The sequence below is a fragment of the Meleagris gallopavo genome, chromosome 1, assembly GCF_000146605.3.
Source record: "Meleagris gallopavo isolate NT-WF06-2002-E0010 breed Aviagen turkey brand Nicholas breeding stock chromosome 1, Turkey_5.1, whole genome shotgun sequence".
Lineage (NCBI taxonomy): Eukaryota > Metazoa > Chordata > Aves > Galliformes > Phasianidae > Meleagris > Meleagris gallopavo.
Window position 1 is genome coordinate 109,519,281 of NC_015011.2, and position 20,579 is coordinate 109,539,859.

The 20,579-nt window shown below is 35.4% G+C and overlaps 1 protein-coding gene across 2 annotated transcripts in view; it reads right to left on the reverse strand.

The window, feature by feature from the left end:
* USP9X (ubiquitin specific peptidase 9 X-linked) overlaps positions 1 to 20,579 on the reverse strand; it is a 73,089-nt gene that overhangs the window by 2,531 nt on the left and 49,979 nt on the right. The window contains exons 29-43 of one of the 2 annotated variants that reach the window (XM_010724749.3): positions 19,791 to 19,998; positions 17,680 to 17,900; positions 17,115 to 17,305; positions 16,489 to 16,662; positions 15,251 to 15,392; positions 14,323 to 15,073; positions 13,721 to 13,844; positions 12,290 to 12,515; positions 11,596 to 11,725; positions 8,376 to 8,561; positions 6,529 to 6,749; positions 4,558 to 4,646; positions 1,797 to 1,953; positions 1,195 to 1,407; positions 636 to 731 (exon numbers count right to left, since the gene is read on the reverse strand). In XM_010724749.3, the coding sequence (XP_010723051.1) occupies positions 636 to 731; positions 1,195 to 1,407; positions 1,797 to 1,953; positions 4,558 to 4,646; positions 6,529 to 6,749; positions 8,376 to 8,561; positions 11,596 to 11,725; positions 12,290 to 12,515; positions 13,721 to 13,844; positions 14,323 to 15,073; positions 15,251 to 15,392; positions 16,489 to 16,662; positions 17,115 to 17,305; positions 17,680 to 17,900; positions 19,791 to 19,998 (3,129 nt within the window). Of the gene's footprint in view, positions 1 to 635; positions 732 to 1,194; positions 1,408 to 1,796; positions 1,954 to 4,557; positions 4,647 to 6,528; positions 6,750 to 8,375; positions 8,562 to 11,595; positions 11,726 to 12,289; positions 12,516 to 13,720; positions 13,845 to 14,322; positions 15,074 to 15,250; positions 15,393 to 16,488; positions 16,663 to 17,114; positions 17,306 to 17,679; positions 17,901 to 19,775; positions 19,999 to 20,579 lie in introns of both variants that reach the window. The other variant, XM_003203018.4, reaches the window with a different exon arrangement.

The following is a 20,579-nucleotide window of genomic DNA, read 5'->3' on the forward strand; positions in this document are numbered from 1 at the left end:
GTTTGGGCAGGAGAGGAAATTAAATTAGCAGATTCAGAATAAATAAAATGAGTTGGAACAAGAAAAATGGAAACTAAGTAGGGGACCTACTAATTTAGTCAGTAAAAATATCTGGTAATGATTTCGTTTAGATCTGTCTGTCCACTAGAAGTTTAACTAAGTAGCCATTTAGCCTGAAACAAATTTCCACGTTGTATGTACTTAAAATTTGGAGCTCAGTGTTCATCGCATAAAGTTACACACAGCAAAGATATCCACTTTTATGAAAGCCCTATAATCAACTCTAACCAAAAATCAGGCCTTGAGCTTGATTTTAAAATTAAAAAATGAGAAAGCAACTCACAAAATATCAACACAAACAAATACCAGAATCTAATTTCGTATGCACAAGCCTGGGATGACATCTGTCCCCCTGCTGTTTCTATAGATGATTAATCTCTGATCTGGTAACATTAAAATTCTCTCATGAAAGTGATGGGGACACTGTTCCTGGCAAAATGGATCTGAATCTTTATTTCTTCAGTGGTGATATTTGATAGTAACATGCTTCTGGCTAAACACCTGTAAATGAGAGTTACCATGAATGCTAACGTTAAAAGCTAACCCAGGGCTCCGAGTAATTCTTAGGTTTTTACCTGTTGATACTGGGAACCAGGTGAATGGGGATACAGTGGTGCATCTTCAGGTGGAGAAGACTCATGTTCATCTGGAGCATCAGGATCATCTGGTTCCTGAAGATTTAAAAAACATTCATTTACTCAGGTAAAACACATTAAGATTATTCTATTCAGAACCAATGCTTCGTGCAAGCGATCCTTTCAGGCATGCCCTAAGAAAAAACATTCTCCCACCCCCCCTGTCACCTGTAGCTTGTACCTATACAAATGATAGAACATGTATATATAATATATAATAGTAATTTGTATGAGGGTTATTGTGTATTTGTATTAAAATCCCACCTATCAACATAGTACTGGAAAAATAGACTTTTTAATCATTCGTAATCTACTTTGAACAGTCAATTTCAATTCTAGACTAATTCTTTAACTGACGGATGCCTGTAAAACCGGTAATGCAAGTGGATAAAAACATGAGTACATAACTAAAGCTAACAAAAGAATAACTCCTTATTGATCACTTATTTATAGATATATTTACTCCAAGTTTTTAACCCATGCTGAAATAATTCTTTACCTCCTCTGGGCAGAGTTCACAAGCTTTTGCAAGAGTCATTCTAGCACTGTGTGATCTCTCTAGGAAGTAGCCATTTGATGTTTCATTGCTTTGTATAGGTGGAGACCAATTATTGTAGGTGTATTGAGGATTGCCAGTGTATGGTCTACGCTCAAGCTCATCTCCAAGCCATTCTACTGCCCAGGTCCATTTTCTCTTCAAATCTCCATTACTCTGCAGATAGAAAGTTATCATTTAGAAATTATTTTCTCTGTACTTCGAGAGGAAGACTGCTTCCTTACAAGAGAACAGACCACCAAATTATATGCTGTTGTTCAAAAGACTCATTTTTTCCACACAGTATAAGCTTCAAAACTTATGAAATGATGCATAAGAAGATCTGCAGTTGCATCACATGAACACAAGTATAATCAAATAACTCTGAATTCAATATACTGACCATCCAATATCAGAAGGTTTATATGAGTTTTACTTGAAGGCCATCATTTTGTCAAGCCAGTGAAAACTGAACTTATATATAAAAATATATAAATATAAATATATATATATATTAAACAGACAACAGGAAAAAAGTAGCAACAAGAGACAACAAAATTTATTACCTGAAGGATCTGGTAGGCTACAGGGCAGTTGCTGAAGAGGGCTACCATGCATTTTATACACTGGTAAGCTCGTTTCTGATAATGGTTCTTGGAGCGTTGAATGGTGTCAAATAGTCCATCCCTGTCATCTGGGATTCCCTTAAGTGCATTGTGAATCCTACAAAAATATTCCAGTGTTAGAAATCTTCACTTACAGTGTAATTATAAAAGGGGTAAATTATATTATGAATATTCTAATTTTCGAAATTAGGAGACTAACTTGACAGGTTCCATACAGAATGTACAGTTTCAGCAAGTATTTGGTAATGTTTAAGCCAGTCAACAGTTTAAGCTCTTTGAACAAAATAAAACCAATCAAAGCAATGATTTTTTTTTGTATTGTTGATTTTTTTTTTTTAATATATAAACTGCATTTACAAAACAGTATTTTTAAATTCATTATGTTCCTACAGAGTCGGAACAGTTAAATCCTTGACAGAAGGACTATGTTACAGTTACAGACCTTCAAGATAGAGCCTTTTAGATGCAGTTTCTCTGAAGAGAAGTGAATGGTCCCTGCCAGTGCATAAGGGACTTAGGCAATCACTGAAACCAAACACACATTCTCTGCCTTCTACTCTTTAGGGAGCAGATAAAGGAATTAACAGACTCATTCAGCTCTTGCACTATCTCCCAATTCACTTATTTTTGGTTTTGAAAAAAAAAAGCACTGGAGGAAAACACAGAACCTAGACTGTCAAAATCTCTAAAAGCTACATTCACTGTAGGACAAGCTATTGACCTCTTTCCCGTTCATTTCTGACAACAATCAGCAAAGTCTGACGACCTAGGCCTCACTCCATGAAGTGCATTGCGTTGCTCTAGCACGTGTAGTGATGTGCAATAAAGACAATGATGGGACTAGAAAACAAGTCTTATGTAGAGAGGCTGAGGGAACTGGGACTGCAGGAGGAAGCTGAAGGGAGACTTCACTGCTCTTCAACCAGACCACAGCAAGGAGAGTGGGGGCTTCTTTTCTGAGGTGACACGTGATCTTGAAGGTCTTTTCCAACCTAGATGATTTTCTCTATTCAGTTCTATGACTCATCAAGAAAGTAAAATGAGCTTCAGTTGATGTAATGTAATGGCACACAGTAATACTATTATCCCGAAACTGGGACATTAACTTGTCAAATCATGATGCCAAAGAATGGCAGCAGCCATCCCAATAAGAGAATACAAGAAGCACTGAAGGATGCACACTGTTAAAGAACACATGATTCTAATTTTCTGGAAGTTATATGAGATTACTATTTACTATGGACAGTTACACTATTCATTATTATTATTTTTTTTAACGACAGCAAGAAATCAGAAGATGACTGCAGTTGGACACTTTATATTCCTCTGCTGAAGCCTAGCATGAATCCAATGAATGCTGTTATTCTCGAGACTACAGTTCTTGAATACAAAGTGATATATATCTTCAATATAATGAAAGCCACACCACATTTAACCTCCTCCATATCTCCATTATTTCAAACATAGTACTATTCTAAACAAGCTTGCTTGTCACCTACATTTTCACCATAGTATGTTTTCTTTTACTTCACACTTCCTAAAATACGCCCACCCTCCAGTGCTCTGTGGACTTTGGACAGGACATCTGCTTAGAAGGAAGTACATCTAAACAAACTGCTTTATAGTTGCATTACATATATATGCAAACATGAGAAGCCCACATATGATGGGTACTCTCATCCTTACCTTAGGAGTAATTCCAATAGAGAAAATGAAGAAACACCTCCACCCTAGCCTTCGGGTTTTGGAGTGTGGTAAGCCAGATTACCACCTTCTCTGAATATCTTCTAGAGTAAGGCTAGGCAACTGTTGAAATCCTAAGAATAGTCTACATCTACAGGGATGTATTTATGAGTTCACTCCAGCATCATCACTGTGGCAGACAGTTTTAAAATCAAGAGTGCTCTTACTCAAAATATTTAAAATACACGTGGGACATGGTTGCAAATTATTTAGTAAATCCAGTATTGCCAATATTCATCGATTATGAAACAAAGAAATGAAACAGAAATTTTGAATATTTTGCGTAGAACGCTGATTACATTTATTTTGTGCTACCTCACCTATTACTGTGTAAAACTTCTGAGGAATTAACCTCTATGTATTCTCTCAGATGGTCAGTATTTGCAATAATTACATTTTCTTAATCTCACTTTTCGTAAGCCTCATTCCCTAAACATGAAAATTTGGTTTGAAACTGGGTGAATATTTAATATTTTAAAAGATAAAATTCTATTGAAATGATATCACACAAAATATTCACATCTATGAAATCTGCTCTTCTCCTAGGTTCACACTTCACCCATGCCTTAGTATCATTCCTATCATTACTACATGTATTAGTGTGGCCAGGATATCACTGACCCCTCTTAAAATGAGATGCTTGCAGGAATCACTCTAAGCAACACATAGTAAATACCAGTATGTTTAACCTAACTGGCACGTTAGTAAAATTCTCCTCTAAATGAAAAATCTTGAATTTATAGGACTGAGTAGCAAATTTCTCAATAGTAAGGAAGACAGGTTAAAAAATACAGATTCAAGTTGTCTTTAAATTTGCGATAAAAGGAAAAAAATGCTTTATTTCCTGTATTTTGTTCTAAAACTAACTTCTTGAAAGGATTAGCAGCAGAATCACTGGGAGAAGTGGCCATACCAAACACAGTGGTAACAAATGTTGAAAAGATAGGTAACTACAAACCTGTGAGTTTGCCAAGAATCCTCAATTAATAGGATTTGCAGAAGCAGATCCAAGTAAGGTCGAAGTTCGTATGTGTATGAATATGCAACCTTAAAAAGTAAAAATGCAGAGAAAACAAGAAAGCATTCTTCAAAGTATGTAGAAATACATAGAGCAATACAAGAATACAATTCATTTGAAGTGAATTTTATGGTAACGTAAGGGATATTTCAAGATGCAAAGCATACTATTATTACTTTAAATGCTGGTAGCATCAGATTTTTTTCTAAATTCATGGTAGGTTTGGTAAAGGAGAAGTGTTTCATCATGAGTTTCTAACACAACTGAAGTGCCAGGCATGATATGCAGGTAAGTTATCTTGAAATGTACCTTCAGAAAAGTAAAATTACAAAATAGTATTTTCCACTGATATTGTTACTTCTAGTCAGTATGTTCAAGGTTATACTAAAATGGAAAATATGTGGCTAAGTAAAACATCAGTAAATTGACTTTCACTTTTTTTTTCCAAGTGCCAAACAGAAGAATGCAGAAAAACTTGACGTTTACATAGAAAATGGCTAGCTAACTAAAGTTAAAACAAACTTTATTTGGATTAGAAATTGTGATTAACCTTACAAAAATTACAAAGGAAAAACAAAGCAATTCCAAACAATGATTATTTCCTGAGCCTGAAGATAAGTATGTCTTGCAGAACTTTAAAAAAAGAGACCTTATATGCAGAGTCAAAATAAATAATAGGGAGGTTTTAGAAAATATCCCAAAGTTTGATGCTAATGAAACAAGCTGTTATATGGATTATGAATGGAAAATGAATAAAACGCTCTTAGAGATCAACCTTGTCTATTTCTTTCATAGAATGGCTTGGGTTAGGAGGCATCTTAAAGCCCATTCAGTTCCAACCTCCCTGCCACGGGCAGATCAGGCTGTCCAAAGCTCCATCCACAGAGTGGCTGAACAATTCCTGGTTAAGTCATTCACACCTACTGCCTCACCATCCTCACAGTGAAGCATTTCCTCTAAACATCTACTCTAAACCTACCCTCTTCTACATTAAAACCAATAGATCATGTCTATCACTGCACTCATAGATAAGCAATTCCTCCCCACTGTTCTCTTTGGCGCCCTTTAGGTACTGGAAGGCTACTCTAAGGTCTTCCCAGAGCCCTCTCTTCTCTAGGCGGAATAACCCCAACTCTCTTAGCCTGCCTTCACAAGAGAGGTGATCCAACACTGACTATCTCTGCGACCCTCCTCTGGACCCAATCCAATGGCTCCATACCATTCACCCTGCTGACCATTTGTCCTCTGATTCAGCCTAGGATATGTTTCGTCACCTGGGCTGCAAATACAAACTGCTGGCTCATGCTGAGCTTCTCATCCACCAGTACTCCCAAGCCCTTCTCCCACAGGGCTGCTCTCAGTTCATTCATTCTCTAGTCTACTTATATCTGAGATTGCCCTGACCCAAGTGCAGCATATTGCACTTGGCCTTATTAAACCATGTTACATTCCTGTGGGCGCATTTCTCAAATCCGTCTAGGTTCTTCTGGATGGCATCCATTCCCTATGAAGCGTCAACATGCACCATTCAGCTTGCTGTCATCTGCATGTTTGCTGAGCATGCTCTCAATCCCACTCTGTCCACGTCTCCAATTGCAATATTAAGTACTATCAGTCCTAATATAGACCCCCTAGGGGCAAACGCAGAAACCTGAGGTTCATCCTTAACCTTGTGCTCCTAACTCAAAAACATTTATTGCTTTCCTAAATTTATAAAAGTGCTTCTCATAATACTATGCTACGATGCATACATCCAAGAGTAAGAACACTGACAAGAGATACTACCTTAAGGAACATTTCTTTATCAAACACTTGTTCAGTATTCAGTAAGACAACAGTCCTATACATAAATACAGTATCTTGCATCATACACACTCGTATCCTCATCCTTATCCTAACATTTGTTTTTACCTGCCAGAGAAGTTCACTTAGGACAGTGGAAGAGAACTGAGGATTCTCCCAACAGCAGAAACGAAGCAATTTGATGGTCTCTTCAGAATTGCTGCAATCTTCAATAATTTTCTTCACATAACTGGTTCTCACAAACAAAATGTCTGCTACGTTCTGCTGAAGTGCCATTATTGGTTGAGATAAATTAGGATCACCGTAGGGGTTGGTAAGTGGAGGATTACCTGCAACAAGCAGTTATTCTAGATAAAAAGGTACCAGATCCCTTTCAGTGTGTAAAACAACAAAATCTAAGTCACTGTAACTAATCAATAAACAACAGAAAGTTAAAAAAAAACCCAAAAACACAAAAACACAACTATCAATTTGCTTTGAAACATGCAATGGTATGAAATAACTTTCTGATTGCAAAGCTGGACTCTTGCTGACCAAGATAAAGCTGCTACTCTCTGAGAAAGTTATACTGTGATAACCAAAGCAGAATAGCTGAAGACAGATTCATATGCAAGAGAAGGAATTGCTGGAAGTTTTCTCAGTGAAAATCTCTTACTCTAGACTGCTTCCATGCTTGTATAATACAGTCCAAATCCATCAAATTTAAGGACATGTTAAATCTACTATAGGAACAGCTGGTAAAAAACTCCAGTCTGAATCTCTAGAGTGTAGATAGAATAATATTCTCGAAAAATCAGAATTAACACAGCTTCTTCAGTACTGTTAATTTTGTACAAAGAAAGACTGTTGATTTGCTCCTGATGTTTCTTGATGTAGCAGTGTTACATTTTTAGTTACTGAAGATGATTAAAAGTTTGAAGAACTTTCCTAGCTTATTATGCTAAATCATAAAAATAAACTAACTCTACAAATAGTAATCACAGTTAATAGTCATAATAATGTTCACACAAAACACATTTTTAGTATATTATGTATACAGTGAATATATGATTCATTTTCAAAAGCAGAATATCTTCTTGCTGTTATCATCAAATAATGTACTGGAAATAAAACCAAATCAAAGTTGCCAAATGGTTCTGCAGATTATTATAGCACAGTAAAATGTTCAGTTCATTAATTCTTACTATGGCACATTCTAGCCTATTGACTTTACTGCCTGACACATTGAGCTATAATGAGTTTATCATTGAATAGCTTCTCTAGAGATTCCTAATTAGGTTTTCTAAAACATACTGAATATACAACACATACATATACAGGTTATAAGACAAGCTATAAAATTCACCTAGCCCAATATTCTGTCACCATTTCTCAAAAGTAACTGCGCAGTGTCTTCAACCGCTGAGGATATTAATGATTTATTCTATGAATAAGTGCTGGATTCTATTTGTCTTTCAGACTGCAAATGAGCACCAAGTGAACTTTCAAGAGCTATCCAAAGCAACGTCTCTTCTCCAATAACCACTCAGCTACTTCAGAGCCTAGTACAGTTTCTTCCGTGCCCAGATTACTCTGTCCTGGTAATGTGAAAGTCATTTATTATTTTATTTCCTACTCAGAACCAAAAGATCTTTATGCAAGTCTTTGTGATCAGTTTGAACTATTCTAAAATCTGTAATATTTTGCATCAACAAGTAACTACTTTACTATCTATTTTCTTCTATTTAATGAGCCACAAGTACAAACTCTAGAACTGATTTCTGTTTTACATGTTTTTAAGTATGTCAGTATCAAGTCAATTTTGCATACAAAAAACTTCAAATGAAAGGAGCTGCTAAACACAGAAGGCAGGCATTTTTTCGACTAATTCATTTTACATACAGTAACAAAAGGTGAACAAAATACATTTACTGATATATCCAATTAACCTAAGGAAAATGTAAAATTCACTATACCATTGATAGAAGACTGCATCCGCGATGATACATTGCAACATCGGATCAGTTGCGACACAACAGTGTACAGCTTCCCCAGTTCAGCATACTGGTACTTAATTGGTGGGCCTGGACCTTCATCCAGAGCCACAAGCATGAAGGTTGCAGGAACGTTTAGTTTCAGAAGTTGTGTCTTCTCTGCTACACCTACAGAGTGAAAATTTTTTTCTTATTTCTAGCACTGACAATACATTTTTCAGAAAAAAATACTACGTACTTCTCAGTTATTGGGTGTTATTGTAGTTATTACGTATTCTGGAAAAGAAAATCAGTAAAATGTACATGAAATTATCTTCAGTCTGATTTTTTTCACCTGAACAAGAGCTGTAAATGACAACAATTTTTTAACAGTACTCATTAGCACTTGAGTAACTAGCATTTGTGTTTATTTTGGAACAAAAAGTTTCTTTTTTTCCCCCCCGCCAGAGGTGATCATTACGTGGCCCAGGAGTAGATGAAGACCCCCGCAGTATATTTCATGATTTTTCCATTATGCCATAGATACGTCAGTTACCAATTTAAGACATTTCCAACTGCGTTATACTACACAGTAAGTGCAAATAAGCATGAAAAAATCAGTTTAAGACAAAACAAAAATGAAACAATCTGCAACACCAATCAATAACCCAACTAATCCAAACATCAGTTGGTTTTACTGCAAAGGTGCCTTGTACATACCTACCATTACACCTGCTGTATGTCCCTTCTGATCTTGTATACTGTTTCTCAGTTTGGCTATAAATCATGATTTCTCACACATTTGCAAAATTTTTTCTTATTCTAAAACAAGTGAATCTCACTTATCTCTGTAATAAGAGGAAAGAATCCAGAGAGCACCTTATTAGAGCTCTCTTATAGTACTTTTTTAGTTACGTTAGCTTTGTAGTTACATTCTTTATAGAATGGGCCTCTCTTGCTTGAATTACTTAATCTCTCAAAACAGGCAATCTTATTCACAGTACTTAAGAGTGTAGCAGGAAGGATGTACTGTAGCTTTGGGTGAGTGCACACTCTACATCCATACAGATGCCATCAGCTTGTACATAGTATGTATGAGCACAACTGGCTGACTCAAATGACTTAATATTTCCATGTTTATCTTTGTGGGGTTTCAAATGCACTGAATGACAAATTCAGAAAAAATAAGTCAAAGCAGAAGAATCCCATCTCTTTTCTATAACCACATTAAGTCCAGTCATGGTGGAATATCTGCCTAACAGAAAGATTTATCAAAATAACATACAGTACAGGTGAAACTGAAATGATTACCTAGAGTTATACTACAGACATAAAACTGAATTCCTTTTGTGAAGGTAGACAGTTTTAAAGAACTTCCAAAACTCTGTGTGTCATTTCTACATGGGAACATTAAAATAATTCAGTTTGGATTGATACACTTGTTTAACATTTTAGCCACAAAGGAATCCAACAAGAACTCAAACTTGTAGACATAACCAGCAACAGCTGAGCTGCTCAATATATATTGTAAAACGTTGTAGAATTCCCAAGGGAACATCTTCTGACTTCATACTGCTTCACAAAGGATGAGAATATTTTATATTAGAATACGAGGAAGAGTCCAACAGACTATTGCTATGGAATAGTACTGTATCTTCTGTAGAAAGATGCTTTGCTGCACAGGCTACCACATGAGAAATGGCCCCTGACAAAGAATCTAAGTAACTGGGAAAAGTAAAAACAGTTTGGTGAGAAATTTACGCAGTCAGAAACTGTGACTACTCTCATCAATCTGGGAGTGCAGAAGCAATCTTTTATTCATTCAATTTGCATTTTACTCCTCTTAATTGCTCTTCCTGAGAATGAAAGTATGAAGCACAATGTTTTAACCTACTTGAGAAACAGTTTATCTTTGATTTTCAGTGTGAGGGGAATGCTATGTGAAAGCACGATACAGATGTTCACATTAATGTGAATGGAGCTGATTCAGTTTAACAGTAAGAATTACATTCAGTTATAATTATTATTTCAGGTATTATTTTATCAAGTTATTAGCATACACACTAATAACTTTCTTCTGGGCAAAGAACAAACACAATCCAGAATTTAAGTGGCTTTTTTGTTTGTTTGTTTGTTTTCATACTTTTAAAATTGTCTCTATTACTGTTTCTGTAGTGCTGGATATAATCAAGACCCACAGCAAAAATGATTGATGCTGCAGAGGCCATAGCCAGTATTTCACATCTACTGCTCCAAAACTGATATTCATCTCATGTCAGTTGTATTACAGCATGTGTATGACGGATGAATCTTAAATACAGCACATGCAAATACAGAGAGGTCCTACCAGCCTTGCATTCAAAGAAGTTAAACTTAATGGGAGATCACACTCAATTTCTAATTTAATCTTTCATCAGTAAATTTAGGACATTAGTGTTTAGGAAAAGAATCACTTTTCCAAGCTTGGGAGAATTTCACTTAAGCCTTCCTATATTGCAAAAACACTCTTTTCTTGCCAATGTTTATCTTGGATGAACGACAATATTTGATAAACTTAAGAGTGGAATTTCCTGATTTTTGCATTCTTTTATCTCATATGATGCTTTGGTGAAAGCATTCTGGCAAGCAATGATGCCTTAAGAACAGACATAGAGCTATTTCCTCAGCCTCCAAAAGAGGTTTTGAAGGGAAGGAGTGTTGTAGAGCTAATGTTTCGTGTTTGTAGCTGTGAAGTTCCTACTTGAACTAAACTGAAATTAACACTGAAAGGGTACAACTGGAACACACAGACAAGTAGAGTAATGCAGCTGGTCATGTTTTAAGAAAAAAATCATCTCTTTGTTTTCTGAACTTCCATCTTTCTGAATTCCTTCAGACCAAAAACGTTAAGACTCCCACCTACTTCCTGGATCTCATGACCTCCCTGCAAAAGAGGTCTGCATGAAGAATAATTTATCTTCCTGTATTTTCATCCCCACAAGAACTCAAAGGACAGCTTCATAGCTCTAAGCTTCTTGTGTTATCCTTCTGAAGATTGCAGGAAGACAGAAGCCTCAAAACCCAAACAGGAGGAGCAAAGATTCTCTACAGAGCATTCAATGTGACTTAATCTTAACAATCTGCCTGAAACTGAAAAACTGGATCCTCATGCAATTACTTGGAAAACAAAAACATTAATAAAATATTTTATGCTGCATCAGTATAGCGCGTGTAATTGGCTTACCTAGATTGGCATACATCACAAACAGATTGAAATACTGCTGCAAATGCCGCCCGTGTTCAGATACTTCCCTTCGAAGAAGATTTAGTACCGCTCTCAGTAAGTGATCACTTAAACTTAAGTTATCATAAGCCTATAAAAGAAAGTTGTACTATTAATGGTTAAACCTGTAAGTTATTTAGTTTATACTTTCTATGATGACAAAAAATGTGAATCTACTAGTATCTTAGATACTAGTAGATACAGAGAATAATACTTGCTACACTGAATATCATACATGCCTGAGAAATAATGCACACACAAGTTTTTTAACTAAATTTTTTTCTCCCATGGCAGCCAGGTTTGAATACTCTGAAAAACTCCCACATGTCTTTTTTTAAATTCTAAATGGAAAACAACAGTTAATTTCCTTTCACACTATCTAATTACCTACTTTTATTTTGTAGTGTCATACTTCTAACTAAATTCTAAGTTCTCACTACTTAGTCTTGACAGAGATTTAAAAAATGAGGTGAACCTGAACCCCTCTGACAGCAACTCTCACACAAATTGGTCAAGTAATGTCAAGTAGTGTGAAACAGGCTTCTGTACAGGTTTTACAGTATTCTTGTAAACACCTATTTCGGAATGAGCTTTATATTAAATGCTATTAATGAAGATAAGAATACATTTTCCAAATATTTTCATTAGAAAATACCTGACTGGAAGGTCCAGGAGAGGCAAAAGGTGAAGGACATGGTCCATCTTGCAACGAAAAATGTGCAATAAATACGATAAGTTTTGCGAATGCACCCCTCACTTCAGCACTAGGGCATTCCAAAAGGTACTCAGAGAAGCGGTTTGAAACATTAAAAAGGACATTGTGTGCAAACCAAAAGCGTACATTCTTGCTGTGACGGAGAAGAATGCATAATGCATCATACCTGAAACAGAAGATGATACAGCTTAGAGACCATGACACTAATTAATTGACAGCCGTATTCTTTTTGTAGAACTTGAAAATATACAATAAAGGTGAGCAAAAATATGTGGGGATCACCAAGTGTTTACAGTCAGATGAACGAGTTACAATCACAGATGATTCTGAAAAACCAAAATACTTTGAATTAAGAAAAACCTCCAGTATTAAGCTGTTGTTATGGATGGTAGAAGTAAAACCACAACAAAAGAATTACATTCCCTGACCTACCATCTACTACTAAATGCAGTCCTAAATAGGTAGCTCTCATTTCCTTTGTATTCAGACTGGGGGAGAGGCTGAGCAGCAAAACATATGTAAGCTATGTATAAGACTACAAACTAAATACATAACATGTTAGGAATTCACGTCCTCATTTAGAGATAATTAAAAAAACAGTAAAGTGCCTGTTTTGGAGAGGACTCGTGACTGCTGTCCACTCAGCAGCAATATTTCAATGCCTCTTGATCTCTTAAAGAAACAGGTATAACTTAGTTTTGAAAGTTGCTGTTAGAGAAAAAAGTGAGGCACATGTTTGCCATGCATCAAAGAACTACTTTATAGCTATTGGTAAACTACTCACAAATATGAGATTTTCTTCCTAGTTCTAACAGTATCCACATTCCTCTCCCCAGAACAAACTGACAGTTAAAAGAAAACTAAAATGCTGTAGGGTAAAACTGTATGGTTAGTTATACTATACACAGATTACACAGATTTGAATTACAGGCCTCATAGCAATGTATATAAGTGCTCTGCTAATGGAATCTAGTTTTAGAAACTGAAAGTAACAGTTTTAGAAACAGAAAGCAAATATAAGCTTCATAACTGGGTTGAAAATAGTTTAAAATTAACTGAACAAAATTCTGAATTCATATTAGAATGTATAACTTATTAGTTTTGCTCTAAAAATGTAGAATCTAATGACAAAGGCAGACAAGATGGCAGATTTAAACTCTGTTTAAAAATGAATTTTAAAACACTTTAGCTCAGTAGCTTATTTTAAGGCTCAGTTTCCTCTCAGTATTTTCTCTTTTTTTCCACATATTTGGGAGAGGGGCAGAAGACAGAATGGACCACTGACACTTCATTGTCATATTCACACAAACTAGGATCTTTCAAAAGACATTGAACTTCCAGAACTGTAGTTGTTGTTAAAAGACAAGATACCAATCGCTAGCTGGGCCACGGACTATTTTCTTTGTATGAAATCCTGTGGTGAAGAGAAATCTAGCAGCAAGTTGAATGCTAATCATAGTTATTTCTTCTGCTTCTGGCAACAGATGATCTTGTCCTAAGGAAAAAACAGAATACTCAAATGAAAACAAAGTAAAGGTAATTTAGTTTTGATATTTTAACTGATTCAGAATTGGTATTTTGTCCGACATCATGTTCAAATTTTAGAAGGAAACATCAAAATTTCCATTTTATTTGAAAATGTAAGCTTTAAGATCAGCAGATGTTAACCTACCAGTACAGGTTACAGATGCTACCAATCATTCAGCATCTCACTTGAGAATTATCTTCAGCAGAAACTCCCGTAGACATAAGCATTTTAACGTAACTTAGTACATAAACTAAGCAGTATTTACTAAATACTCTGGCATGTTATCACCGATGACCAACTCAACAACAGGTGTCTAACTGCAGAAGTCCAGAAACAGCCAAAGCAGAAAGTTCAAAGTTCTCCTCGGCTAAACAAATTCTTGACAACACAATCAAAATTATTCTCACAGGAAATTAATCCACTATTACCAAATTCTCATACTAACCTGGAGGAGGATTTAAGTAGACACTATTACAAGTAAGCAACTTCTTTATAAACTGGAAGTACTCCAGGCTGTACTGCATACGATTATGCATGAACTGCACGTTCTGTTTCCGTACGCTTCGCTCGATGGCTGATGGCATTTTAATTTGATGTGGTTTAGTGGTGATAGCAAGTTCTGAAATGTATTTTGTTAGTTCACTGTCTTTGTCTATTGTGTCCATACGTTCATAAAAAAGAATATAAGCATTCCACCACCTCTTCTGACGTCTGTAGGACATACGCTTCATCATATGATCAAATACTTCTCCCATGTACTCTCCACCAAAACACTGATTTTTCATTTCTTCATCATCATCCATTTTACACTCTGTCACATCTCCATCATCAAATTTATACCATCGATTTTTCTCACCATCTCCACCATTTCTCTGGATAATGTAAGAGTAATAATGTCCACCACTGGCCTGGCCACTATGTACAAGCACACCAACGAGCCTGTATTTTGTGCTCCCAGAATGTTCATTTTCCGACTGTTCATTTTGTATTATTTGATTTTCAGGATTTACATCATCTCCTTCCAATTTAGCTACACCTGCTACTGTGTAAGGCTCCATGTCCAGCTCTCTCGGAAATTCAAAATAGTCATTGAACTTGATTGCACATTCCCGTTCCCAGTCATAATCAAATCGCTTCAACTGGATGGCAAGAACTGGAGGCAACTTCTTAATCAACAAGCGTTTCACTGTGTCAACCTAAGGAGAAAAAAATAAAGACATGAGCAGTCATGAGTTTTGAAGCTCCTATTCATAACACTCTTACCAACAGCCAAATTCAGTAATTATAACTTTTTCCTAAACACAAACTAAGACTGAACTTGATACAGCTGTATCAACAGTGGTACACAAATTTTATATATAACAAACCATTACCTTTTTGTTGCATTTTTCACAATGATATGCATTTGCACCTTCCAATAGATCTCCCTTGACATACTGTTCCAAAGAATCAAGAAGGTTTTGGTGATTTCTTATATCTACATTCAGAGTTGTGAAGGATTCCTCACATTCGTACCTATAAATGAATAAAAATGAACAGCTATATGTAAGAGAAGGGTAAAACATGTTCAACTTACATTGATGAGTTCTTTTTTTAAATTCCAGTCTGCCTATAGCTACATTACAGTATCCATACTGAACAAACTGGTATCTGTTAAAGAGGTTTACCATCAGCAATTAGACTAATATGTACAAAAATTGTTTCATGCCTACACACAACAGTTCAAAACGTTTTAGAAAAGCCTTTTAATTTTTCTGACTGAATAGAACTAAAAGTTGTCTTCATAAAAATCTCTTTGCTTATCTGTGTAGATTTTTGCTCTGTTGTGATAAAACCTTCAGAGGAACTCCTAGAAATGAACCAGAAATGGCTGAGAGACAACTGGTTAAGACATCTTGGATACATTTTTCAACATATAAAGAAGTAATGAAGAATTAAAAAGGTTACATCTATTCCAACATTACCCTACAGGGCCTGATTATCTGATACACATTGGAACATACAAAAGCTTTTATAACATTGAATACATTAGTATTTAGAAATGCTTGAAACAGTAATATTCAATTTATTGGTCACACATTTTAACCCATGAAACTAGAGAAGTTCTTTTAATTCACACGTAAATGTGAAGTTGAAAGATTATCACAACAAAATGGGTTTCTATCAGTCTTCTCTGGCTTTTATTTACTGATTGAAGCGTAAGGCTGAACAGTCACTTTCCACAGAGTATTTTCAATAGTAATGTGTAATAGTAATGTGGTAACCCTGCCCATGGCAGGGGGTTTGGGCTGGGTGGGCTTTAAGGTCCCATCCAACGAGCCATTCTACGATTCTATGATCAGAAAGATGTCAACTGTAAGAAGATCAACTGCTTACAACACAAAATTTAACTAAATTTAAATATTTATTTAAATATTTAAAGACACTACATGACAATTACATGAGTGCTTTAGAAAAACAAGGTAGCAAATTTTATGAGCTTCAAAAAAGACTGACATACCAGTCTTGACTCTCCACTCACTTTTATAAGGTTGTCTGCTTTAGAGCATCTTAATTGTATCTTTCCCATAAAACATAGGTTATTTTTCTGTAAGTAGACTCGAACACTTACCTATGAGGGCATCCTTGACAAATCTTCTGATCAGCAAAGGATCCTCCTAAAACTTTACTTAACATTGCTGGATGGCCCAAAGCTTTCAAAGCTTCATCTAAACTATCCACCAAGGAATTAAAGAATTCTAAAGCATCATGTTGTTCACGCAGATTTACAGGTTCACCCCAGAGTCTGAAATCAAAAGCACATTCTTGTCAAATACATTTTGTCCTGTTCCTCAATAATTCCTTAATAAAGATTTATTGAAGTTATTAATCTCTTCTCACTGGTAAGAATTTACAGGTAAAGCTACTGGTTTGTGATGTAATATATCAATTGCCACTCTGTCCTTGACACTTACTTATCAATAAGTAGAAAAGTAAGTGCCTTTTGTGTGTAACTTCAGACTTTGTTCAGAGATTAGAAAACAATCTCAAAAACTGCTGGAATTCCAAATCACCATCTTTTTGTGAATTCTGACTTATTAACGTAATTTCACAGAAGGATGAAAAGGTATTACAACAAATACAAATCTACACAGGTTTTCCTAATTGACAGTTCTTAATATAATTTCTTCTACTACAATTTGTTTTGTTGCATTTCAGTGTTTCAAATAGATACCAAGTAATAAATTTTCCATTTACCTAAATTGTTTCCAAAACCCTCTTGGTACGTAGTATTGTAGCCTGGAAGCTGCTAAATGACCAAAAATTACTTGGAGATGTCTCAGGACTCCAATATTGTACTCTTTTCTGTCTTCTGTTTTACTCAGTGCTGGTTTGTCCTCATACTGATGTGGGTAGCCAAACACATCATCTCGCGGGTCAACATTGCTCTGAAAAGCAGAAGAGAATTTGTGCAACTAGATTTGGTATTTAGTTATCTAATAATTGGTTGTATCTATTCCTAGATTTTAACAATCAAAAGAAATAAACACTGCCTTTGTATGCACTGATTGAATTCTGGTGACAGAAGCAATGCATGGTACGTTCAGGCCTATATACTTTAGGAAGAATTCTGCAAACTCTGCTACTTGCATCTTTTCAGCTGTTTCTCTGTCAAGGAGCCTATTCACATAAGAATATTATGCGATTGACCCCCTGTTAGCAGTGGAAAGCAAAATGACTGGTCACTTAAATTTAATATAACCTCTGGATCAAAAAGAATGTTAATGATGATGATGATGAAGCTCTACCTAATTAAATTTACCTCATTGTCCTGCTTTTCATCCCCAGACATATCATCATCTACATCACTGCCTGTGCCTTCAATTGCAAGAATCCCATTCCTGATGGCTGGAATCATGTACAGCTGCTGAATAACAGAATTCATGTAACAAGTGGCACCAGCATTTTTTAATCCTACAAATCCCTTTGGTGGTCGAGGCCCAACAGGTGGTAGATATTCCCATTCTGTAAGCGCTTCACAAGCTAAGAAAAAAAAATAGCAGAATGCAATTAGAATAATTACTTTGTTATAAAATATTAGATTTTCAGTTGCAGTATAGAGGACAGTTGCATAAAATTAGTATTAGTCTGTATCATGCTGCAGTTTAACAAAAATACTTCACCAGAACTTCAATTGTTAAAATCAACACATTTTTATAAATCGTAATACTACCTATAACCTTAAGATTACACCACATTCTTCCATTTTGTAATTAAAACAATAGCTATATTTAAAAAAATAGCTTATTTATGGACAAAACTTAACTCTTCCCATCAGTACAAATTTTCTAGTTTAAGCATTCCAGATCTGTCAGTGCTAAGTAATAAAGCTAGAATATATAACTAACTAATAAGACTTTCATAAATTTGTAGTATTTTTAGCATTACAATATTTACCTTACATCTCAATTCCCTTTGCCAGCCAGGAAAGCATTTTTTAATAGTGCTACCTATATACCTTGTGAAAGATTTTTCTTCAGCCTTCTCCTTTACACTTGTAACATTTCTTCAGAATACATTTACAATCACAGATTTCCTACACTAATCTGTTGTCCTGCGGTTTTTAACATAAATGACAACAGAGTACACAAACTTTCCTTGGCATACGTACAGTTCTTACACATGTACTACTTAGTGTAGCGTTCTACAGTGACCTAGCACCCTTATCAAATATTTAAATAGATGGTAACGCCATAGAATCCTTCTTGTTGTGAGCAGACAAGGAATACACTATTTCACACGGGAAAAGGTGAAGAAAAGGATGAGGCAAGGGGTAAAACCACAAATCTGCCCATTTCATTTGTTCATTTGAGATGGAACTGAACAGCAAAAGACTGAAAAACCTCATACGTAACTACTCAAATGACTCTGTGACAGTATGACTGATATCACAAACCAGGCAAGCAGCACTGCTATTCCCACTATGGAACACTATTTCTAGTTGCTTATAGTTTAGCTGAACTCTACACATTTAAGCAATGAAGTTTCCAATACCAGTCTGTTTGTTCTCCTCTTAATATTACAGTTGAAAAGCTTAGCTATACCATATAGGATTGCACAAAATACGATCTAGTTTGTTCATTTTAAAGAAAATCTTTTAAATGCTTTTTGATTGATGAAAAAAAAATCTGTTATCTAAAAGATTTTTGCCATCCCTGTGAAAATGAGCTTCTATTTCATTTCACTATAAGCTTTTGACACACTAACTTGTCTGTATTTTTTGTAAGTACTGCAATTGCTATTATCTTTCTTCAATGAGAATGAAGTTCTTTAATTGTAGAGCAGTGCAGAGACAAGGCCAAAATGGAAAGAAAAACTATAGAAAAAAGGCTGTGACACAAGCAGAGCACTAGTATGGTGCTAAAAACAGGACAGTGGAGCTGTGTCTGTGTATGGATAAGAATAACAGATCAAGTGAGCAACCAGGAGACAGGCACTAAAAGTAAGCAGAAGAAATTTGATGAGGTGCTGGGACTGCTTAGGCAAAGCCTGAAACAATGAGACAAACAAACAATAAAAAGGAACAGGATAAGGTTCTTGGGATCTAGTAGGGGCAAAGTGGAATAGGCACAGATTAGAGTACGGAGAGTCTGTCTGTGTGAGTGAATAGAACTTGGATGCAATCATGTAATCAAGTCAGTTTACTAACTGCCTGAAGAGCAAATGAAGGCTATAGCAACTTTTCTAAGGTCCAAAGGCCTAATTTTACAATAAAGCACATTCCACATTAAAACCACAGTGTAAAAAAAAAAATAAAAAAAAATAAGCTCAGTTGATATTACAAACAAAACCTATACATAATATACATATATATATATATATATCAAAAAATAGGAAATAGTTAAAAAAATTACATACTAGTGATTGCTGTACCTATGTAATACATCTCAGTCAAGGTGTCTACTATCTGTTTGAGATTTCGGACACATCCAACTGCTAGTGCAACTAGTAGCTCAAAGCCAGCATTAATAGTAGCTGGTGAACTACAGACTGGTATGGCCTGCTCAGCAGGCAATTCTCCATTCCTCATGTATTGTAAATAAACATTGGATGCTGGAAAGATGAAATCATCTATCAATTCCTGAAAAAGATAAAAGAAAATAAATCACTTGTTATCATAAAAATAAACACTATTCTATAACAAGTCACGAGTTATTACATAAATGTATGTCTAATAATTGGAGACATACTTAAAAATAGAAGTTAAAATTTAGACCAATATCCTAATGAGCTTTTACATTTAGAGAAGAATAACTTTATTCTAAAGCAGTTCACGGCAAATTTCTTCCCCCAAATTAAAAATAAACCTACATTGTCCTTGATCAGTAATTTTAATTCTGCCCAATCAGTGTTATCTACAAAGCCATTTATCAGTTACTGCTGGAAAAAAAAAAACACACTGTTGCTGCATAATAAAAATCAGATATATAAAGAAACCATGTCTAATTAAAGAGATGCTCAGATGTCTTGCATTTATTCAAACTTGCCATAAACATTAACAGTAATAGTTAGAAACATGGAGGAAAGAAAAATACAGTATATACAATATAACGAAAGACAGTAGTCCATTACCACTGTGTTCAAAAAAACATTTAGATGTTGTACTGAGGGACATGGTTTAGTCTGGGAAATACTGGTGACAGGTGGATGGTTGGACAGGAT